Source organism: Podarcis muralis, chromosome 15, assembly GCF_964188315.1.
Source record: "Podarcis muralis chromosome 15, rPodMur119.hap1.1, whole genome shotgun sequence".
Lineage (NCBI taxonomy): Eukaryota > Metazoa > Chordata > Lepidosauria > Squamata > Lacertidae > Podarcis > Podarcis muralis.
Genome location: NC_135669.1, coordinates 2,358,808 through 2,383,258, shown reverse-complemented (window position 1 = coordinate 2,383,258; position 24,451 = coordinate 2,358,808). Strand labels below are relative to the sequence as shown.

Here is a 24,451-nt window from a genome sequence, read left to right as displayed (position 1 = left end):
ACGTACTGCTTTCATTACAAAACGGGCACGGTACATTACCCCTATACTCACAGGTCACCTATTTCAGCTTGCAGTAAACATTTTGCACACATCTGTAGAGCCCTTAGTGGTTTTTGCAACACTTGGCAGAGAACAAGACTGACGCATTCTGTCAAACAATCAATCATGTTATTATTATACTTCAAGAGAAGTGCTAAGGAATCTGCCCAAAGGTCTCCTGCCCTTTGCAAAAGTTACAGGTTTAGGTTTTCCAGATGCAAACCTGGGAGCTGCACATTTTACATGGCAAATGTGCTTGCCACAAGTATGCCAGAATTTTCCATAGTAAACACAAAGTTATGATGGCAGGTGGGCACCGTGAAGCTCCCTAGCCTGTGCTGTGGCCCATCAGGGCTCCTGGCCACAAGTGAGCCTCCTTGCAAACACCCTTTCCACATATAGCTACTCTTGGTCGTCACATTTAAGGTTTTGGGGTAATGAGGAAGAAGGAAGCAGTAGTGTCTCCTGTTACAAAGCTGAAACAACCTGCCTCTTCACTCATGCTGCCTCTTAAAAGGAGCACAATGAGGTTGTACCCTAAGCTAGTCGCACTCGATGAGTAGATCCACTTAAATTAATGGACATGACTAACTTAGGTCCATTAATTTCAGTGGGTCTATTCTGAGCAGAATTAACTGAATACAGCCTGGCATTGACCAGAAAATAGTGGGATTAGGCACTCCCAGAACCATGAGCCAATGCTGATGGGAAATGCTTTGATTGTGAAAATTTGGTCCAAAACGCTGTTGATCACAAAACACTGTAGCATCACTTTGACGCTAATTACAGGGGGCGGAGTATCAGCCGTTCATTGCTGGCTGTGCCCTTGAGATCACCGAGAAGCCCTTGTAGTCAGCCCAGGAGAGCTTTGCCAGTTGTATGCAGGAGCCAAACGTGGGAGCCTTCACAGGTCTACTTATGCCCATTCCCCCTCAAGGGAGACTCCCAAGTGAGCACCCATTTATAACCACTGTGGGTTTTTCTACTTGTCCCACATAGGATACACAAAGACAAAGGAAGCAGTGCTGCTGATGTGCAGAACTCTGCACAAAACTTTACCTTTCCTCCTACACCTCACGTTTCCCACACTATCCAGTAGAGCTAAAGCCATGAATTGGAAATGAAGCGGGTTCCTGGGGGACATATCACAGAGAGATTTTGTGCTGGAGCTCACATCATGGAGCGTGGGAGAGGAATATTATGTGGGAAGAAGGGAAAGTATCTCACTCCTAAAATACTAATTTTGTACAGTTTTTTTACATTAAGAATATGAGTCCATGACAATCTGTGGAGGTTAGTTTCCTGTCAGAGAAAATCATATAAATCCCACCTGTGTGATGTCAAATATGGTTATGTTCATGGAACGACATGAGCAACCAGCTGGGTGAACTCAAGATGAATGGAGACTGCAAGATCACATTCATCAAAGCCCACCTACTGGTTTATTCCAAGAGAATTCATTTCTCTCCTGAAACTGGATTCCTGAAGGGAAATCAATGGCAACATCTGAAGGGGCAGAGGCAGGATTAGGTAGATCCTTTTCTCCAGTTCCAATTATTCACCTGGAGCTGATCTGCGCATGTCAACCTTTGCCTTGTGACACAGGATTCCAAAAAGGAGAAAGTTTACCAATTGCCCTATGCAACATGCCTTTAATGGAAGTCAACTGCTGGAGCATCAGATGCAGTGTGAAATAGAAGAAACACAGCAAAATCTGGGAGGAGAAAAATGTTGCTTTCAAATGAAAGTTGCCACTTTTAAAAAACAAGGATAACTTGAAACGGTTCCATTATAAAATCAGATCCCAGAGCTGCCCTGGGTTGTTTCTGCTTCCCTTCCTCCCACCCCCACCCCCCCAGCCACACACACAGGCTCCTTCCCTCCTTGCAGGGACAGGCAATCTGTACAAAACAACACTTTATATATGTACTAGTATTTAGACCCATTCCTAAATTAAAAAAAGATGACTTTTTATATATTGAACATAAAATTTTAAAAACTTACAAAATGGTCACCTCTCTTACAGAATGGATGCAAACTGGATTATGGATGTGCCTCCAGGCTAAGTTGGTTTCTCCCCCCCCCCTTGCCCTCCCCCTTCATAATAAATAAATAGAATTCATTAAGTTTTGGATCCTTTAGTGAGACAGAGTGGGTGGCGCCTGAACTGTTACTGGGCTTTCTTCCCCATCCCGTTCTTTTCCGCAGAGTTTGTGGAGGTTAAGTTCACCGGCCCGTCGGGGTGCTTGGAATCCTTGCGTGGCGGCATACGCTCGTTGACACGGTCCAGTCCCCTTGCTTCTTCAAAGCTGCGGATCTTGTGCTGTGGCGAAAATCCACGGATGGCTAGAGTGGAGGAGAAAGAGCGAGAAAAAGGAATCAGAGCAAGTTTCCAAGCCTGGTTGCTCAAATGTGCACACAGACCACCCTGCAGTTACTATGCAGAGCTGTGACTATGGAGCATGTGTCTGACTTGGGGGAGGTGGTATGGGGTTATTTTTACACCGGACAGGACAAACTATTATGCCCCTGATGTGAAAAGACGTCTCTTTAAGTAAGACTGGAAATATTTTCCTCCCAGAGCTGAAGATATTATGAAAGAAGGATTTCTGTTCACAGTGTGTACATTCATTCCACTGGTCACTGTTCAAAAACACATTCAGTTGGTTTTTGCACTGCTTCAAAAGCCTGCTGCATCTGTTTGAGTAGACGTGGCAATGAGACAAATATATATATACATGTATACACTGTAGGAACAGATGCTCTTAAAACTGACTCTCCAGCCTAAACTCCTAGGCAAAATTACCCCTGTAAGGGACTTTCATTAGTATTGCTTTTTTCTCAGTACAATTCCTGGCCTAATCTTGGAAGAAACAAAGAATCAAGTCAGATATGTGCTCAATAATCGAGGCATTAGTGCAGTGAAACAGCAGCATAGTTTTGAAAACTGAAAAACATAAAATAAAAAATAATAGTGAGGACTAAATCAAAGTCACATACTTCAGTACAACACCACACACTCACAACACAACAAAGAATGGGAGAATGAAACTAATCTTTGGATAAAAAAAGCAGTAGATATATTTTTTAAATCTTGCATGACCAAGAAGGGAATGCCAAGAAAAGCCTCAAGTGTGACAAGGCGCACATGTGGAATAGTCTTGTTCTCTCCATCAGTTCCAGAGCAGAGCACATTTCCTTTTGCACACTGTTTCTGAAAAAGCAAAGAGCTAGAGGAATTTAGAATGGTTATTTTTTCTGCAAAGCACAAATTCCTTTAAAGATTGGGAAAAATTGTGTCTGCAGATCACAGAGGTACTTGCCATATGACTGTGGTAAATGAGAAAGTAAATAGACAGAGCTATTTGACGATTACAGCTCTGACAAGCCTACCCACAGGGAAGGCCAAAGGTGGTTACTGGACAGCAATATGTCCTGAACAACTTCATGCTCTGCAAGAAGAGTCACAAAGATGCACATTCTATGACTTTGTTCAGGACCAGTTGGAAGCACTTTGCTGCCCTATTCATGGTGGTCATTTTGAGAGTGCAGAGGATTCTGCACCACATTCCTAGAGCTCAGTTGGAGAGTGCCTGCTTTGCATGCCCAAAGGTCCTGGGCTCAATCACTGGAAAAGGATCTGGGGTGATTGCTGGAGTGAGATATACTGGATCCATTGCCAGTTTGAGAAGGTAATACTGGGCTAGATGGACGGGGCAGGACAGATAAGCCAGCCTTGCCCAACAAACTGGCTACTCTCAAGATGTTTCAGATTACAACTTCCACCAGCCGCTGATACAAACCTTTCGAGAGGAACACCAAAAACACAACTTGCATGCTGCTTCTGGCAAGGCAGGAGCCCCATTGGAGTTGTGCCACTCTAGGCAGCTGCCAAGTCTGCCTACCATGGTTGAGCCAGCTGCAATACTCTTGCTGTAACTCAGCACAGCTAGAAGTCTCAAGGGATGGGTCCAATTCCACACCGTAGCCCTGAAGCCAACATAAAATGGTAGGCTTTGTTCATCTAAAATAAAAATAATGTCACAGTATGGAGCACTATATCTCCATGGCTGTTTGAGCCTCCCCAGTTCTAATGCTATGATGAAGACCATGTAGGAGAGATTATAGAAGCAGGATAGAGAGTGTGACGGATGCCTCTGTGCATCCTCCCCATGTGGATGGACCCCAGGGGTGGGAGGTGTGCCAGGCCATGTCCCTCTCCCCTTCTCCCCCTTCTGGTGATGCAAGAGTAAAAAGCGTTCGTACTACTGCTGAGAATAAAGCTCTTGGCAGGGGGGGGGGGTGTCAGCAGACACACAAACCATCACGCTTCTTGCAAGATTCTAGCCATACCTTCCCGTGCCTCTACCGCTTCTACTGTGGCTGTAATACAGAAGGAACAGTGGCATGCAAAAATGAAGACAGAAAAGAGTGAGTGAACTGTAACATAACCATGGTTGTTAGAGATCTACAACCCTCCCAGTCCCAACCAAGGAGGATTGTGAAGACAACCAGTGGAAGAGGATGGTGGCAATAGGGCAGAGAGACAGAGGGGAGTTATAGTTTTCTTCCTTAAACCTAATTATCCCAAGCCCCAAGGGGAAAAAGAACCGAGAATGGCAGGACTGTTCTGTCATTGAACCAGGAGTCCAACGGATGTCGTGGAGGTAGCTTCTTCCATGACTGATAGGACCAGGCAGCAACATATCCCCATTGGTGCACACAGCTGCATTTAATAGCCACAGCTGCAATCAACAGCACATGGCTGGAAACAACACATATTTTCCTCAGAAAAGAGTATAATAGAAGGGATACTTGCTTGTTCCATGCTTCAGCCCCAGACTTAACCTGCTTTGTTTAACACCAGATCAATCCCACCTCCCAAAATGGTTTTATAACTATGTCATATCATTTCCTGCATGCCCCTTCAAATAGCTGGTTTGGTTATGGCCCCTGCCTTTGGAACCAGCTGCCCTCAGACAGCTGCAAGGAGATCTGTGGCAGTTGTTTCAGAAACAATACAGAACAATTCTTATTTAGGAGCACTTTAGCAACATGTATTTTGCTGAGCTTTGATGCTCTAGCTTTGATTTGTATTTTCAGAGCATTCTAGCACAACATACAACAAATTCACTTTTAAAATAAATAAAACAGATCATGTCTGAGCAATGTCAGGGGGCCATTCTTGCATGTTGGCCTGTGTGGTTCCAAACTGCCAGAGATAATATGACTACTGTAAAGTGTGTTTTGCCATGACAGTTCATGTTTCTTTAAATATATATTCATGTTACCTTCTCACTTTGTCTGGGAGTTTCTAAAGCAGGCATAGGCAAACTCAGCCCTCCAGATGTTTTGGGACCACAATGCCCATCATCCCTGACCACTGGTCCTGTTAGCTAGGGATGATGGGAGTTGGAGGGCCGAGCTTGCCTATGTCTGTCCAAAGGTACAGGACAGATTGCCAATGGAGAGAATTCTAAACACACTGAGAGTCCCAGTAACCCAGATCATCCACTAACAAGACCAAATTGCGTATAAAAGTGTGTACTAAATTCCCATTTAAACAAAATAACCATATACACATACAACAGATAACCACAGCATACACATATATCAATATCATGAAACCACAATGGAGCACTGGTTAAAATCCAGTTCAGTTGAATGCGGCCTTTATCAAATCTATGTGAAACAGAAGTCCTAACTTGTTGGGAAAGAGATTTGTGGTGGTGCCACAGTATCGCTTCAAAAAGAATGGTGCTTTGGGGTGATGCAACAGCTGTGACAATAGGCCCTTGGTGAAAGCACACCATGGCAAAAGGGCCATGCTTCCTGGCTGGCTGTTGCTCACACGTGCTATGTAATGGTGGGGACCTTTCTGATACATGACTAGAGCACAGCTCCCATATTTTCAAGATCTGGCATATCCAGGCACTATCTTCAAAGGCTTTGATGGCATCAAACTTTTTTCCAAGTGTTGAGAGTTCATCCTGGAACTCTCTGATATGAAATACATGGATTGATCTGAGTTGCACCTCAGTGCTGGAACTGCTGGTGATAAAGCATCCCTGTTGAGGCTCTTCATTTTGGGGGGCATAACGAAGAGGTCTTGGTTTCTGTGCTGGGCTGGAGCTGGATTAAAACATTACCTGACAGCTACAGCATGCAAGTTTGTGAAGACTAAGACAAAGTTCAGGATCTCTGATCTCATGATCCAGGAAACAAGTCCTGTTTTTCATGCAACAAATGACACATTAAAGGAGACTGAATGCCTCCCTGAACACAGTGCTGGACCTTAGTGAAAACCACTGCTCAGCCAGCCACAAATCCCTCTATGCAGCCTTGGGTAAAGTTGCCAGCTCTCAGCCTCAGGATTACCAGAGGCTTGCATGGGAGAGCACAACCTTAAAAAACAGGTGTTCAAAGACATTGTTACTGATAGAACACTGGTCTCAGAGACAATTCTAGAAGGAGATAATTTGGATTATATTAGCTAAGTAGCTATTTTTTTAAAAAGGTGGAATGAATGGAGGTATGAAACTGACTAGGATACAGGCCTGAATAGAGCTGATGCTCTGATGTACAAAGGGAGAGTTTTCAGGCAATGAGGACAAAGGCAGGGAAATGTAAAGTCAGGGATTGGTTGGGAGATGAGGAAGGAGAAACTGCATGCAGAAAACAAAGTATGTGTGAAGACTAAATGCGACAGAGAAACAGGAGGAAATGAGCAGGAGAATGTGTTCTCTTTACTGAAGCTCAAAACAGATCCTGTAAAGTTACAATGCTCATAAAATTCATATGCTTAATTTCAGTGTGATGACGCTTCAGTGGAAGCTTTTAGATGCTTATGTTTGGAGGTTTCTATGAAGTTTAAAAATCCGATGTAGCCATAGTTAAAAACAGTCAGCCAAGTTATTAGACACCTAGTCAGTCTCTAAAGCACATGGTTCAGCCTGATTTATTGCAGAGCTCAAGAAATGGAGTTCTTGACACCTATGCCTTCATCTGCCAACTTCCTATTCCATTAGAGAGAAAAAACATGTTCAACTATCTGGAAAATTAAGTCTAGCCTTCCCCTGCAAGAAAGAAAGGAAATCACCACCTCCTTTGACCATGGAAGATTCTGCTACAATATTCTCCCATGTGAGAAATTTAAAATCTAGGCTAGCAAGTGCCAAAGCAAGCCTCTTTCCAGTACACCAGGAAGTCATCCAACATTGATGAGAAATAAAATCACCTGGCTCAATGCCAAACATGAAGGCTGGCAGCAGAAAAGGATTAAAACACTAAATCACAGGGTTCCCTCTAGAGAATGGGTGGGCAAACTAAGGCCTGGGCCAATCGCCTTCTAAATCCAGCCCACGGATGGTCTGGGAATCAGCGTGTTTTTACATGAGTAGAATGTGTCCTTTTATTTAAAAGTTATTTGTCTGGGTTATTTGTGGGGCATAGGAATTTGTTCATTCCCCCCCCCAAAATATAGTCCTGCCCCCCACAAGGTCTGAGGGACAGTGGACCGGCCCCCCTGCTGAAAAAGTTTGCTGACCCCTGCTCTAGAGCAGTGTTTCCCAACCTTTTTTGGGCAAAGGCACACTTGTTTCATGAAAAAAATCTCGAGGCACACCACCATTACAGCCCCGTGACGTCAGCGCGCAGCGTCACGCCGGGAGGGACATGAATTGCTAGCAAATTACATAATCACCTCCTTGAGGGCTGGCTCATCTTCTCCGAAGGCAGAACCCCTTTAATTAACAGCACAGACTCACACCATAGCCAAGACGAGGGGGGAAAACCTCAGTCATGCACATTCATGCACATGTGGGGGCTAAATGAGGACGAAGACCGGGCAGAGAGCAGGGTTCAAATCACCCCACCTGGCCAGGACAATCCCTGGGTGCTCCCTTGGGCCACTCGCCTGACCCACCTCGCAGGGCTGTTGTTGCGAGGATAACACGGGGAGAACCACGCGCGCCCCCGGGAGCTCCTTGGAGGAGAAAGCGGGCGATGAATGCAATGCACGAAATATATGAGAGGCGACCAGGTTTTGCAGGTGAGGGGCCCCCGCCAGCCTCCGCTTCCAACACCCGGCGCAACGACGCCGAAGTTTTCCCCCGGGCTCGGCTCGGGGAGCAGCGCTGCTCCCCCCCGGCTCCCCTTCGCCCTCCCGGCTCTCTCTGCCGCCCACTGGGGACCCCCCTCACCTGCCAAGTCCGGAGCGCCGGTGGAAGTTGCATGCATGCATGCAGGGCGCCGCGTTGCCATTGCATTGCACTGCACTCCATGCAACGCCTGCACGCATGCATTGCCTTGCACGCCCGCCAAGGGGTCTCCCCGCGGTCTGATGCGTCCCCTCCGGCGCAGATGCAGCATTGCAAAAATAAAAAACCCCCGACGCAGCCCTACCTGGGGGGCAGCCTCCGCTGCTCCGCCTCCGCGGGGATCCCCGGGCTCCATCCTGCCGCCCGATCTCCGGGGGGCGCAGGCAGGCTGCGCGGGGTCTGCGCGGAAGAGCCCCTGCCCGCCCGGCCGCCGCGCTCATTCCATGGCCGGGAGAAGAGCGCTTCAAACAAAACGCCCGGCCCGCCAGGCCACGCTGGGAATCGTAGTTCGCGCACCCCGCGCGGGCGCGGAGCCCAAGGGCGAGGGGACTACGGATCCCGGCAGCCCCCGCGCCGGGGACGGAGGGGGAGAGGCCGGGTGCAGGGATGGAGGGACGGGTGGGCGAGCGAGTGAGTGAGTGGCAGCCGCCAAGCCTTGGCCGAGAGCCAGGAAGGGCCTCCCCGGAGGAGGAGGAGGAGGAGGAGGGAGGCGCAGAGCGGGAGGGAGGGAGGGAACCCCAGGGGTCATCTAGTGACGGCGCCCCAATCGAAAATTTGACTTAAAAAAAAATAAAAATCTTTCAATTTTTTTATTTTTCCCGCGGCACACCAGGCAACATCTCACGGCACACTAGTGTGCCGCGGAACAGTGGTTGGGAAACACTGCTCTAGAGAGACATGTTGCTATAACTCATTTGCTGACCTCACAATCAGTCATGATTGCCCACAAAGCTTGACCTTCAGTGCTATCTGCAGTAGATTAACAAAATTTAACACAATATCACCTTAATGTGGGAAAAAGCAAGTGTGCTGTTTTGGAAGAGTGTACATGTGACAAAACAGGAAGTATACACTGGAGCTGAAAAAATATTTGCAAATATTCACAATTTCCCAACACTTCAGATTTTGGGTGTGCAATTTTATCTCAACATTAAGAAAGCTGAGTTCTTTAGACTTGCTGGGATCTCTTGATTGCTTTGATTTTGGCAGGTGTGAAAAAAACCTAGAACTGTATTAGCTATTGATAGTCACAATACTAAATGTCATTGAAAAAGAATGGCCTTCTCTAAAACTTTTTCTTATGGGGAAGTGTGTACAGGCAAACAATGATGCATGAAGAAAACTCCCTAAAGATGCATCCAGACTGGTAGGTTTTGGGGTTGCTGTTTGTATGATCTGCCACTGATATTCACAAAAGGAAGGGACAAATTCCAACAGTGCACAACATGATGAGTCACTATTTGTACACGTGTTTGTGTACAAATGCTTTTACCTCAATTCAGGAGGTATAAGCTTGTATGTCAGTTTCAGGGCAGGATGAAGCAAGGAAGCTGTAGCCCAAAGCCAACAGAGAGCAGTAAGAGCTGGATCTCCTACTGGGCAGACCTGTGAGCAAGTCTGACCAGGAAGCCTATCTAGGGATTTGGGAGAACTATCCAAGCTGCACTGACCTGATGGTGCACATGGGCTTCCTTGCAGACACATTTGGCCAATGCTGGCTGGCTGGTTGCTTGCAAGCAGAATCTCAGATTCACATCTCATAAGTTGCCTGTTTAAGATCAACTGTGTGTGTGCTAGAGTCCTAAAATGCTGAGCTAATTAATCTCAACCCAAGTCTTGTGATGTCTTTCTCTTCCTGGTATTTGCTCGTACCCCTTGCCTAGATTCTTTCTTTCTTTTTAAATAGTTGTTTGTGGATTTGTCCTATTGCACTCATCCATCTAATTTCATCAGTTTATCTATTTCAGTAGATGCTAAACCTGGCTGTGGCACTATACTAGAGGGTAGGAAAGAATGATCTACAACCAGAAACAGCTTAATAGTTTTAACATCTGGTATACAGCTATGAGAGTGCCTCAGTGCAACAGTGTAAACTTAAGTTTTGTTTTCTCTTCATCAAAACTGCAATGGGTGTATATGGAGCTGGCAATTGTGCACAGATTAGTTCCAGTCATAGAATCATAGAATCATAGAGTTGGAAGAGACCACAAGGGCCATCGAGTCCAACCCCCTGCCAAGCAGGAAACACCATCAGAGCACTCCTGACATATGGTTGTCAAGCCTCTGCTTAAAGACCTCCAAAGACGGAGACTCCACCACACTCCTTGGCAGCAAATTCCACTGTCAAACAGCTCTTACTGTCAGGAAGTTCTTCCTAATGTTTCCTGTCCATGAAGGACAAGAATGAAATGACATAAAAAGCCAAGGAAAAAGTGGTCTGCACACATCATAAGCACTGGTGCCTGTGCCCCAGCCCAAGTTGTCTGAGAAGGACACACAAGTTGAAACACCAGCATAAATGTCCATATTAAAAACCTACCCAGAAAGAGAATCTCAAACTCACAGCTGTTAGTTTTCAATGTTAGCACTGAGAACAGATGGGCTTAGTACAGGAGGGAACAAAAAAGCAGGCTGATGGCATTTGTACATGCTCTTACACAGCAGCAGAAGTCTAAAGGGCAACTGCTGTTAAAGAGATGAAATCTGAATAGTTGTTCAAAGAACAGATTCCAGAACACTATGCAAGTTTCAAGTCTCTATTCCCAGCAAGATCACCAGCTATGACAACATCATACAAATGCCTTGGACGAAATCCTTTCCTCAAGTCCCATTGCCAGGTTTCTATTAAATTAGTCCAAGTGTTCTCAGCCTCTCCTATTATTCTCCTCTAAGCTTCATTCACAGAATAATAGAATAAAAGAACTGTAGAGTTGGAAGGGATAACAAGGGTCATCTAGTCCAACCCCCTGCAATGCAGGGATCTTTCGCCCAACGTGGGGCTCAAACACACAACCCGGAGATTAAGAGTCCCATGCTCCACCAACTGAGCTTCTCCCCCCCCCCCCCATTCAGTGCCAGAGTTAAAGGCCTGTAAGCTTATGGGGACATCTAAAGCCCATCTTTTCTGGTGACAGAACTGCAGATACTATGAAGGGAAGGGGAAGGGGAAGGGAAGGTAGCAGTGGAAATATCAGTGCCTCCCCCACAAAACCTAGATGATCTCTTAACACGTCACATCTGGTCTTATCCTGCACATATACTAGGAGTGCCAGCTTGGCCCCGCAACCATGAGTGCCCAGGGCTGTGGGTGCCATGCAGCGTGCATGGCCCTGGCACCAAAATTTGTGGATGCCGAGGCCCTTCATGGGGAATTTTGTGGGTGCTTGAGCACCCAGGGCCCCAGGGAGTTGGCACCAATGACATATACATACCCGTCTGTAGAGTCTGTTTCCCCCCTGAGAGGACTCCCAGGGGCAGAGTACCTGTAGGAGTCAGTCCTTTGAGCATCAGAACACTCTCACTCTCCTCCCTGCAAGAAAAAGAGGCAAAGTGACCAATTATATCTGATCCCCCCTCTTAGGTTTCCTCAGATGTACACTCAAGATCTTTTTAGGGAACTGCTAAACATTTTAATGTGTGTGAAATTGTTACGTTTGTAAATACGTGAGCCATAAAGCTGCATTTAGAGCTGGGTTTGGATACACCTCCCTGTTGAGCATATATTTGCTGGTCTGTAGACAGGGCAGCAACAGAGCATGATTTGCATGCAGGTCCCCAATTCCATCTCTGGCATCGCCCATAAAAACAGAAGTGAGGAACCTCTGGCCTGTGGACCAAGTTGGGCTCACCTTGGGTCCCAATTTAGCCCCAAAGGCCTTTTTCATCAAACCACAGCCACCTGTCCCACACCTGACAACAGGTGTAGAGCAGGAAGAGACCCAGCTGAATCTCTGTGGGAAGCTCCATCAGGCAGTCAGCCCCTGCATAAAGCAGCTTCGCCAGCTTCACACTGCCCTTCCCAAGCACGCGACAATGAGCTGGCTGTCAGGCACTCAGAAGATGCTGGGCAAGGGACCTTTGACAGGTGTGCAGGCACATCCACCTGTCCTTTGTCTGTTCTTATATCTTCATAATTGAATCAGGTGACTGACAGGTGGGTTAATCCCACCAATATGTTGAAGTTGGCCCATGAGGGTAGGGACAGATAACAGTCTGGTCCACTGGGCCAAAAATATTCCCCACCTCTGAATTAAAAGAATAAATTTCACATGATGGGAAAGACCTTTGCCTTGAGACTCTGGACAGACAATACTGGGCTAGAGAGAAACAATTTTACACTGTACAAGGCAGCTTCCAATCATGTGTAAAACAGCATTTAAGAATCAAATATTGGGGTTTTTTTAGGGGGGGTTGGAATCTATTGATCAAAACAAAAATCCAAAGTCCACAAAGGTCTTGTACCCCCTCCCCAATTATGATAGAAGAAAGGTGGAATATGAATGTACTAAGAAAAAAAATCCCTGAACAATCCCTACTGACACTTTACATTTCTAACAGTCCTGCAATGGGAGCAGCTTGGCTGTAACATTTACAAGACCACCACTGTGTAGGGTCTTTCCCACAGAATTGGTTCCCTGCCGGGAGAGTGCAAATTCCAGGTGATAGTCCCACACGAATCAGTCCTGCAGCAGTGGACTTTTAAACATTTAACATGCACTGGTCCAAAACTTGCCAACCTTTCATTCTCTGCCCTGGTGCAGCCAGGGCAATCTGGCAAAATGATATTCCCTCTCTCTCAAGCTGAGATTCACCAAAGCGAGCAAACTTACCGAAGAACTGAAAAGACTCGTGCCATCTTCCCAATGGCTCTGATCTTATTCCTGATGATCTCTTTACGGGCATTGGTGCCTCCTTAGGAAAAAAATCAAAAAGGGTTTAAAAGAATGAGGGAGGAAAACAACTAAGGCTCAGGCAATGCCAGTATGAAGCATCTGCTTGGCTCTAGGAAAGAGAAATCCGATTACAACTTTACAGCTAAATTCCATAGAATGGTAATGAACTGAATGAAAGGGGCAGCAAGTGATGGACAGAATGACACACAAAGAGGAAGTCCAAACAGGGGGAAGTAGGAGCACCAGAAGTAGTAGGACAAGTGTTGATCGGAGCAGCAGACCTCTTTGCCTGCCCAGACATGTTTGACCACAGGACACATGAGATGTAACATGAATGACTCAGCCATTGAGACACAGTTTTGCAAGGCAAGAACACAACTACAAGCCCAAGTGAGGGTGAAGACATCAGGATGCTGGCTGTGCTTGCAGAAGGGAGAGCGGTCACACAAGCACCACCTTTGGCATAGACGCAGACAAAGGAATGGCTGGAATCTTGTGGTTTTGCTTGAGTCCTCAACGAATACAATGTGCTAGGGATAAGTACACTCCCTTTTACTACACAGACCAAACATGGACTGAAAAGCATGGAGGTTCTGGGAGCTCAACTGTACACTGAATGATAAATACATCTCCTCTAAGCTAAGATCTTCTTTTTTAATTGCCCGACTATGCATTAAGAACAGGACAAGCCAAACTGGAGAACTGACATGCACCAATGGATCAGCCATGCACAAGGTGGCTGCATTCAAACGTCAAAGAGAAACGTGACCCCCATCGCTCTGGTTCCTGGTGGAACACAACAGGGTTGGAAAAAAGAAACAAAAACCAAATGCACCACGTTCATGTTAAAACTGATGGGGAAGAAGGGGGAAATGGCGAGACTGTTCAACTAGTCAGCTATTCAAAATCCACTCCAAGGAAATCTGGTGGCACAGGCAGTGAGAATTAAGCTTTTAGCAAATTCTAGCTGGGTACCTTTCGGATAGCTTGAAATGTAGTTATCTTCAGGGAGAGGAGACACCAAGTAACAAGGAGATGAAGACAGAGATAGAAGAAACAAATTTAAATTTCCATGGGAGGGAGGGAATAACATTTCTTTTTTAAGTGCAATGGGACATGAAGGTTAGCGCTGGGTCAGCTGGTAGTTCTCTTCTGCACCCGTGTCATGCTCACTTGGCTGTCAGACTCCAGATGGACAAATCAATTTTCCTTCTGTCTCTCAGATGCATAAGACTCTTAATCTCCGGGGCATAGGTATGAGCCCCACATTGGGCAGAAGATTCCTGCATTGAAGGGGGTTGGACTAGACGGCCCTCGTGGTCCTTTACAACTCTACAATTCTATAAACTACTAGCAAGGGCCAAAAAGGAGGAGGTTGGATCTATTTCTGCAGATTGTGCAAAAAGGATGGAAAGGCCAATCCAATGACCAATGATCAAAAGAATTGATCTAGCAGTGCAAAATGCCAGTATTTTTTAAACAATTAAGCAGCAAAGGAAGACAGCAAAAATTCCTATAATTGTAATAATATCAGAAAAGTAGTCTTCAGTTTTCCTGCATACTTAGTTGCCACTAGTTTAACACTGCACACTGTTGGGTAGCCTTCCAGAGAGTTGGCATCATAGAGATGCCATTGCCTGTTCGGTCTTTGTGCCCCCTCTCGCATAATTAACTAGTTATGTGGGTTCCTCGAGCACTTCAGGCTGAACCTTGGGAAAGCCAAAAGCCCCCAGAAGCATGACCAGTAGTTTTGGAAAAATACATGCGTACATTTTGTTGCAACTGTCACAGATGCATACGAAAGAGTGCCCATGATGATCAGCTGCTCCGCCACCCACAGGCTCAGAATATTTCTGGAACTGAGGGATTTTTTTAAATCTTATAAAAGATGGGTGCATATCTACATATGCAGTTAAAAATGTGCAATTTCTTTCAGAAGTGAAACTGAGTGGACTGGAAGTTGATTATTATATCTGGACAAGCCAATTTCACAACTCCATCCATCTGTATTGGGGCGTAAGGAGCAGCAGCAGATGTAAATGAAAACTGAACACGGCAGCTGCTCACGCTGGCCAGGCTTCCTCTTCCTAACTCTCCTTTCCTCCTTCATTCCATCTGAACAAATACCAAGTTACTGCTGCTGGATCAAGGAAACCACCATAGTGGGAGGGGGGAGGGAGGGCGCAGAGTGGCTCTTATTACGCTAGAGAAGTAATTGTCTGTAAAACAGCCAAAGACAGTGAGCTTAAACTATGAATGAAAAAGATGGCAACAAAAAGGTGCTAAGAACAAGGCAGCACATCCAGCTTTGAATGTCATTTCTTCCAAAAGTGCTTGAAAGCAACCAAACCTAACCCACCCTGAAAAAGTAAAAAGGTTTTGTTACCGTCCAACGCTTCATCTCCATCTGAAATGAGCTCATCATCAGAGCAGATGTTAAGGATGTTAACCAGCATCTCTGTAACTGCAGGAAATAATGAGAAATGGGCAAGAGATTAGAGATTTGGTGTGCGCGCGTGTTTATGTGTGTATCTATATCTGCCACAGCATGTGAATGGGCTTGTTCACATATAATGATACATCATGGATTATTACGTGAACAAACCTTGTGCTTGTATGCTTCCTATTCCTCAAACACGCTCTGTTTCAATGCCTGCCAAAGTAGGATTGGAAACCAACTTCAAACTGTTATTTGCAATGCTGTCTTGGAGGGCAAACATACACTGTTTGCTGGTTCAGATACCGAAAGCAAACTACGCCTTGCGCTTAAAAAGTTCTGTTTTATCCCTGAACACCATTTTCTCTGGTTATGGTGCTTCTTAAACTCCTTCAAGCTATAACCTAAAGTCCCCAAACAATTTTCCCCATCAGAACTCCCAATTCCCAATTCATTATTGGAGAACAGTAGAACCAGAGACAGTGTACAAGCAGGATTGCTTACACAGCAAACAAAGCAATACAGTTTGGTGTTAGGTGTGAACCATGCCAATATGACATTACGTGTATAAAAATGCAGGCTGGGGAGCACATAACACACATATATAAAATACTCAACTGAAATTAAATTTCAGTTACATAAAACCTAACAAATGTTAGAACAGCTACTCAATCCTTCTACTCCTCTCAGCTGAAACAAAGGTTATGCATGTACAACTACATCTACACAGATTTATCTCCCATTATTTGCATTTTATAAACTGATTTTCAAATATTTTATTTATTATATCCCTCCCTCCCAAGGTAGCCAAGCAGTTGTTTTGTTATTGATTTTAATATTCACCATAAACTATTTATTACATTTTTGTTCAATCTTTGTTCCAAGGAGTTTGATGCCGCACATACCATGTGCCCTCCATTTTAATAATAATAATAAATTTTATTTATACCCTGCCCTCCCTAGCCAAGACTGGGCTTAGGGCAGCTAACACCCGATATAAAACAACTGATTGAAATACAACTTAAAAAACAAGATTAAAATACAACATTAAAACATTAAAATATTAAAATGCAGCCTCCTTTCAGTGGAAACTGAAATCAAAAACTTTTGGGGGGATAAAAATGTCAATTCTTCACCAAGGCTATCCTCACAACAACCTGAGAGAGTACAACGGGTCTAAGATTACCTAGTCAGCTTCATGTCTGAATGGGGATTTAAGGATTTTTAAAGCTGAAAACAGTACATAAATGCTGTAAACACACAAGTACCCTGATTTTTGAACCTGAGACAATATATTTTGAAAATTTCCTATGACACAATAATGGCCACTAACATGCTTATTTTTTATTTTATATATTTTTTTAAAAAAATAGAAGATTGAGTGCCTGAAGGCCAAATTTTGCAGAATTTTCTAAATTCTTTGCTTCAGGAGTGAGCAAGCTAGCAAAATCCACAAATATCTCTCCTTTATGGCAGCAACAGACCACCCAAGGCTACATCCAGCCTAGTCAATCCTATTGCGTCAGGAGGATCTGTTTTCCTCCTCCTTTGATAATTGCTTTGCTTATCAATAATTTTATTGGGCAATCTCCTTCTTACCCTTTTCCCCTACGAAAGGCAAAGACCACGTGAAAACATCCATGAAGTTTGGAAGCCAGTAAGGGTGTGGAGAACAGTTGAACTGCCTGATGTTCATGACATTGTTTTCATATTTCAGCACAGCAGCTAGAAGAAAACAAGAGGGAGAAAGAGAAATTACAAGAGTGCTGATTTTATCTTTGTCCTCCAGGGTTACATCACTTAGGAAATGCAATTATACAGCTGTGTAAAGAAATCCCTATGAAAATCAGATACCCTCTATGAGAGAGGCAGTAAGGAATGTCAAAATATTCATCAGACATCAGGTGAAATTTACTGTTACAAGTGTTGTTTTTCTTCTGATAAAAGTTTTAAGAGTGAATTTCATATGTTGTTTTTAAATTTTGGAATGTGTATTAAATGTTGTTACCTATCCTGCAGTCTTCTGAAGAAGGATGGGGAGAAATCATATAAATAAAATTATTATTATTATTATTATTATTATTATTATTATTATTATTATTATTATTAATTTATTTATTTTTTTATTATTGCAAGAAGATCAAACGCATCCATTCTTAAGGAAATCAGCCCTGAGTACTCACTGGAAGGACAGATCGTGAAGCTGAGGCTCCAAGACTTTGGCCACCTCATGAGAAGAGAAGACTCCCTGGAAAAGACCCTGATGTTGGGAAAGATGGAGGGCACAAGGAGAAGGGGACGACAGAGGATGAGATGGATGGATAGCGTTCTCGAAGCTACAAACATGAGCCTGACCAAACTGCGGGAGGCGGTGGAAGGCAGGAGTGCCTGGCGTGCTCTGGTCCATGGGGTCACAAAGAGTCGGACACGACTAAACGACTCAACAACAACAGCCTATGCTTTAATGCCACATGACTTTAAGGCCTCAGACTCATACACTGTCGCTTCCCCTCCAGCACAGCTGCGGTCAATAGATTGGAAGCACTTCCTTCAGTAGTCAAGAAGTGCTGGCTTGTAATTTCATCTGAAGCAGGACAAGCTGTTTAGTCTGATCTCGATGTTTTCATTGTGTTTTTTTGATATGTGCCCAGAGTGGCTGGGGAAAATAATAATAATTATTATTACTGTGGTTTGCTGAAACAAGCACAATTCAGATGACGGTCCACAAGTCTGCATTTCTTGGACAGATTGGGGCTTCCACATGCTGTAGAGGTTATACTCTAGGGGGCCACAGTATGTTAAACTAACTGAAGTTATTGGATGACTGCAGTTACCGTAGCTGAAAATGGAAGCAGGTGCTTCCTATCTCCTCCCCATGGCCACTGGAGGAGTGGGGAGCAGCCTTGTGCACTTTACACTAAACTATGGGTTAGTGTTAAATCCAAACTAGGTCAGTAACTACTTTAGAACAAACACTATTTCTAACTGTCAGAGCTGCCCTAGGTCCCAGCTCACAAAGGACCAACGCCGGTTCGTTGTTATATAAAACAGTCTTTATTGAAGCTCAGTTTCCCTTTTACATCTGCGGCGCGCAGCTCTACGTCTCAAACTCTAGACCGCCGAAGCTCCGTCTGAGTCTCCTCCCCCCAGACACCAGTTTAAGACTCTAGCCTTGCTCCACCTCTTCCTTTGCTCTTTCCTCCTCTGGTTCCGCCTGTCCGCTGGGGTCTTGCCCTTCCTAGACTCTTCTGACGCTGAGTCCCCCGAGTCTTCCCCCTACCTCCGGCGAGCTTTAGGACCTGGTTCCCAATCCGGGTTTTCTGCTGTCCCACGCGCCTGTACATTCGAACTTGGCGCGCGCGCCCAGCCGGCAACCTTCCTCCTGACCGTTACACTGCTCCTGTCACTGCTTCCCCCTTCGGTGAGGCTAGCTGGACCTGACCTCCCCTCCGTTCCCCCACTCTCCGATAGAGGCGTGGTCAGCCCTGACTCATCTTCTCTCCCCGCTGGAGGAGACGCTGGCCCTGACACATGGGACTCTTCCTCTGGTGGGGAAGCTGGTCCTGATCTCCCGCTGCTGCTTTGGGAGTCCCCGCTGGCCCCTTGTTTCTGGTGCGTCCCCCCTGGGACCCCCCTTGCCCTGACCATCGGCGCCCCCTTCTGGGAATCTTCTGATTCGCTGGAGAAGCTCATGGAATCTCTCAGGTCACTGTCATACTCCCCTACGCTGCCCTCAGATTCTTCTCCTTCGCTCTCCATTTCCTCTCTCCCCTGTGCCTCTGCTCCTGAGCCCCTGACACTAACATACAAGCTTCAGTGGAATTGCATTTAATTGATTCTGGTTCAGTCCTTCCAAGATTGTATTTATCACATTTACACTCACTCTTCTTCCAAAGAGCTGAGGGTTACATGAATTATTCCCTTGTTTCCTCATTGATAGTAAGATAGCTAAGTAGGGGGGCCACTGGGGGCGCCTTGGAAGATGGCCGACAATATCATCTACCCGGCTCGCACGAGGTAATTAGAGGCTGATTATGGGGAGTAAAATCAGTCTCCCTCTTCTTCCCAGGGGGTGGGAAGATGCTGCCTCGCCCGCGGTTGCCCATAAATCACCCCCGAGTTCGAAAGAAGCAGGGGGTGGGGGCACTGGGCGGATAGCTCTCGTGCGAGCTCGGAGCTCCCGGATGCCGCTTTCAAGAGCGAAACTGGTTGCGTTGCTTAAAAGGGGAAAAAAATGGAGAAGTAAACGCACATGCTTCGAGCGAGGTCAGGAGGGTATTATCTGCTAAATAATTCTACCACTGAGACGATGAATGATGGGACGGAAGGAACAGAAGACAGCATCAAAGAACTACAGACATTTCGGTATGTTGAACGGAACAGAAAGGGGAAAAAACTTTCTTCTTTTTTAATATGATTACCTAACAACCCTCCCCCTTAGAAGAACCGTCACAACAACTAATTGTAAGTGAGATGAAAAATAAACTGTGTGGGAAAGAAAAATATATAAAAGGTTTTACTTCATGAAAAGATCTGGAAAGATCTTTGTGGCGTAGTTACAAAAGTGATCCGCCATTGAGAGGCAGACCTCGTTGTAAGATTTGTAGTCTTAGGGAGGATGAGCCGCTGTTTTGGTGTCAGGTTTGGATCGTAAATTCGAAAGGGCGATCACCCTCCTGGAAAGACTGATTTATGATACAACGGGTCTGAGAAAATTAACGGACATTTAGACTGTATTTCATTGGAACTGAATAAGATGGCGACGGCTGCTCGAATGGGACTCTTGGACTATTGGATCTATGTGAGATGAATTACGGGAGAGCATTACAAAGTTCACACAGAAATATAAACAAGACTGTTTCTTTCAACTCACTTGTGGAGATAACTCGGAGGTGACTGAGAAGAAAAAGGGTAACGACAAGGAGATGAGAGGATGGGACTGTGAACATCAAAGCAGCAGAAAATATAAGATGATTGGACTCCTACCGATCTTGAAGCATGGGTACTCCCACAAAAATTTATAATTTGGCAAAATAATTGGATTTGGATTTTATGATTTGTATTGGTATGATTTGGAATAATTAATATGATTTGATTGGTATGGTATATGGAAACTTAATAAAAATTATTTGGGGGGGGGGGAGATAGTAAGATAGCTAAGTAAGGTTGAGCCACACAGTAAACCTCTGAATGAGCAATGATTTGAATGCAGACACCGCTGCTCCAAATGCCAACCATCCCTCTCAGATGACACATCTTCTGTACCCCACTTACATGGAATTGTTCCTGCAAATCTGTGGGGACCCAACATTTCTGGCAGAATGCCCAAGCACAAACCATGTCCATTTTAGGAAACCAAGTATTAAGAAGCAAAAGATAAGGTAAGCAAGAGCTAGAGATTCTATTCAAAGTGGACACATCAAGACATCAGGAAAGAATTCATCATAACCTCACATGGGCATCCTGGGCACAGTCAAAATCTTACCCTTGTTGTTATAGACATCTAGATAATTTGGTGCAGAAAAGATTGTGATTAGGGATGGAAAGCCTGTAGTCTGGCTCTTTCTGTACATTCGGTACCTGGAAAAGTGAGCAGAAGATAGGCAGGCTTTTGCAAATACATAAAGACAACAAAGCTGCTGAACACAGCACCAGAATAGTGACTCTGAACTTACCCAGCATCCTGGGCTTCATGTGCTCGAATCACAGATAACAAATTATTATTTTGCAAAAATTCACAAATTGCAGGGTAACTGAAAAAGAAGTTTTAAAAAGCAATATTAACACATGCTGAAGGCAGTCATCATCACATTTGTTTTCTGTCTTTTTCCCAAGAGGGATGAGGATATACAAGTTAGGAATATTCTACTTTTGCCCCAAATTATTCTAATCACCTTGCAAAGATAGGTTAGGTTGAAAGAACTGAAGATAGGTTGACTTGCCCCATTGTGGCTCAATAGGGATTTGAACCTACATCTCCACAGTCCAACTCCAACTTTCTACACAGCCTGAGGGAGGGTGAGGGCTACAACAAAACTTTTTTAAAAAATAAAATTTAATGCTGGAGATGCGAACTTAGTACATATGCTGATTAACTGCCCGATAAGATCATTTTGGTGCGAGGCGAGGATATTTATAGCAAGAGTAATAAAAATAAATTGTTATTTAGTGGAACTGAATTTAATTCTAAATTATGTTCCTGAAACATGGGAGATTTCAAGGGGTCAAAAAAATGGATGTACTGTGCTATATTAGAAGCAAAAAAACTTGTTTTGATGAAATGGAAGAGCCACAAAAAGATTCCATTGAGCACATGGATTGATAATATGGACATACGAACAAATTGCATGTCGTCGCAAAATAAGAATGGATAAATATGAAGAAATCTGGAACAAATATTTAAGCGATAAGGCAGATAGTGGTGGGAAGTAGGGGAAGGAGAGAGAGGTGGGAAAATATTGATTAAAAAGGGGTAGTCATAGGTATATCAGTGTATTCAAATCTGAATTGTCAAATTGTGTTATTATTGTTATTGTGGTTTTTGTTGTATGTGTCTTTTGCGGTTGATGTTTGTATTGAAAAAATTAGGGCTACAACAAAACTTGACTATTGTTAGGGCTGCTAAGCACCTAGAATTCAAACTAACATTTATGGAAACTGGGAATTTGTGGTGATCCTGAGGCCATCCAAATAAACATTCAGAGGGACTTGTGAAGCAAATAACATTCAGATTCAAGATATATTGCTTTGCTAAATAAAACTTGCTTGGCAAGTTTTAAAGTTCTGATAAGTCCACACAAACTTGTTCTAGTATTTCTGAAATCCTTCAGGCACATCTTTGACCTTGTAAACAACTCAGAAAGCCACAAACGAATGGCTTTTCGGTTTTACAAGAGGGAAAATTCATAGGGAATTCAGTAGTAATACAAGTTGTATTTTTAAGACAGCAACAATCACGAGTGGGACAGAGTCCCACTCAAAGCCCTGGAACAGAGTGGTTTGAGCACAGCAACTGGGACTTCACACTACTACCTTTTCACTTAACCAAGGGTTATGTTTGAAATGTTTCCTACCTGTAGAAATAGGAGCAACCTCGAACAGTGTTGTGGGTAAAATGTTCCAGTGTCTTCTCATTGCCATAATCCTCTGATGGATCAGACCACAGCAGGTCACACATTGGACCAAAGGCTGGAGGCTCCTTAAACCTGTCTAACTGAAAGGCGCACACACAGAAAAGCCAAGAAAAAAAGATAATTGATATAAACATACAGAATTAAGGGAACTCATTATTAAGTGCATGCCAAAACACAGTGCATGAGAAAAAAACCTCAATTCATCTGTGCTAGATAAACATAGTTTATGATGTCACATCTAAGAAACAAACATTGCCTATACAAGCGCTGATTTCTAAGTGTGGAAGACTTACGAATAGGGAATCCACTTCCCCCCTCAAGATATAAGAAAATTTTAATCATTCAATCTCTGTAAGGATTAGCAGTGTTTCTCAAACTTGGGCCTCCATCTGCTTCCAGACTTCCCACCATCCCTGGCCACTGGTTCTGCTAGCTAGGGATGATGGGAGTTGTAGTCCAAAAACAGCTGGAGACTCAAGTTTGAGAAACCCTGGATTAAAGGCAACACACATTTCTTTTTCCAACTGCTTAATTTGTCTTTGAAGGAGAACAAAGAAGTTCCAATCCAATCCAAATCTTTATGATGTTCATAAACCAGCATACACAAAGTTCAACCCTCAGAGGCCTAGCAAGGTCAGGTGGTACCAAGTGCAATTTTTTTTTGTCAAACCCCCTCCCCCATCGATGGCTCGGGGTAGGCTTGGGAGTCATGGCGTGTGTCATGCCGAATGTCACCCCCCTCAGCGATGACACCCTGGGCTGCCCCCCCCCAATCTCCTCTGGCCTTGACCATGCTAATAAAAGGCGACATATATAATGCATAAATTAAAATGCACAAGCATCTGAGAAAGTCATGCTCATAGATACTGTCAAAGAAGTGGGGTTTGGGCATAATGAGGGCGGGAAGGCCGTGACTGTTAAAGTTTGTTCGTGTTTATTGTGATTATTTCCCACCCCCCCAAAATCAGTACATTGAATTAGTGTGTATGCTTTAGTTGAGATTCTGGCTACAATAGAGTGTTGGGCTAAATGACCCTCGGGGTCTCTTCCAATTCTATAATTCTACGAAGACCGCAATTTTATTTAATTCGTCCTGAAAATTAAACCACCTCCCTGACTGTTTCTCAACCCCCGTGGAGCGATTCAGGGCTTGGCACTTTGCTTTCCCGAGTCCCTGCAAGTCTCCTTCTGCTACCTTCAGGAATCTCCCCGTTATGTAACACCCTTCTTTGCTTTATACATAGAGGGGGGACGGGGATGGGACATAAGGCAGACACCAGAAAATAACAGAACTGCATATATCTCACCAGGGCACGAAAAAGGGTGCATGGAGGAAAAATAACCAGAGAGTAAGCCTCAGCTTACCAGGAAGGAGGGCGAATGCCGCAAACGCACACAAGTTCCCTGTTGGCACCTTTCCTCTTTCGACCCAGTGGCGGAAAAAGCCGCTCGGGCACCTGGGGTGAGCCGCCCACGTGGCGGGGCGGGGCACACCATGGGGCCTCCGGAGTCTGCCTGCCTCCTCCCACTCAGCCGCCCTACAGCTGGGGGGGGAGGCAGCAGGCGGACCGTTTGGGCAGAGCAGAGCCTGCATGCGCCCAAGCCACCGCATCTCTCCCAGGAGAGACGCGTGGCTCAGGCGTTCTGCAGGCCCCGCAGTGAGTGCCACCCAGCATTTTGTCACCCCCTCAGTGGTGACACCCAGGGCGGCCCGCCCCCCCTTCCTCCACCACTGTCAACCCTACAGAACTTCAGCCTGGGATCAGAGAGAAGTGTACATGTCTTTATGCCTGGCAACCCCTTCAACAAGTCTTAGGTAGCCTTAAAAGAAAAGGTGGTGGGGAAACATAC

At 44.9% G+C, this 24,451-nt stretch overlaps 1 protein-coding gene across 4 annotated transcripts in view; it reads right to left on the bottom strand.

Moving 5' to 3' along the window:
- Nucleotides 1–1,671: 1,671 nt before the first annotated feature.
- The window catches only part of PPP3CC (protein phosphatase 3 catalytic subunit gamma), a 76,494-nt gene continuing 53,714 nt past the window's right edge, over nucleotides 1,672–24,451 (bottom strand). Inside the window, exons 6-15 of one of the 4 annotated variants that reach the window (XM_077919396.1) lie at nucleotides 22,541–22,680; nucleotides 21,143–21,220; nucleotides 20,953–21,047; nucleotides 17,067–17,192; nucleotides 15,417–15,494; nucleotides 14,006–14,032; nucleotides 12,968–13,049; nucleotides 11,570–11,667; nucleotides 4,393–4,422; nucleotides 1,672–2,385 (exon numbers count right to left, since the gene is read on the bottom strand). In XM_077919396.1, coding sequence (XP_077775522.1) covers nucleotides 2,210–2,385; nucleotides 4,393–4,422; nucleotides 11,570–11,667; nucleotides 12,968–13,049; nucleotides 14,006–14,032; nucleotides 15,417–15,494; nucleotides 17,067–17,192; nucleotides 20,953–21,047; nucleotides 21,143–21,220; nucleotides 22,541–22,680 — 930 coding nt within the window. In that variant the 3' untranslated portion in view covers nucleotides 1,672–2,209. The remainder of the gene's footprint in view (nucleotides 2,386–4,392; nucleotides 4,423–11,569; nucleotides 11,668–12,967; nucleotides 13,050–14,005; nucleotides 14,033–15,416; nucleotides 15,495–17,066; nucleotides 17,193–20,952; nucleotides 21,048–21,142; nucleotides 21,221–22,540; nucleotides 22,681–24,451) is intronic. The other 3 variants (XM_077919397.1, XM_028707628.2, XM_028707629.2) reach the window with 3 other exon arrangements.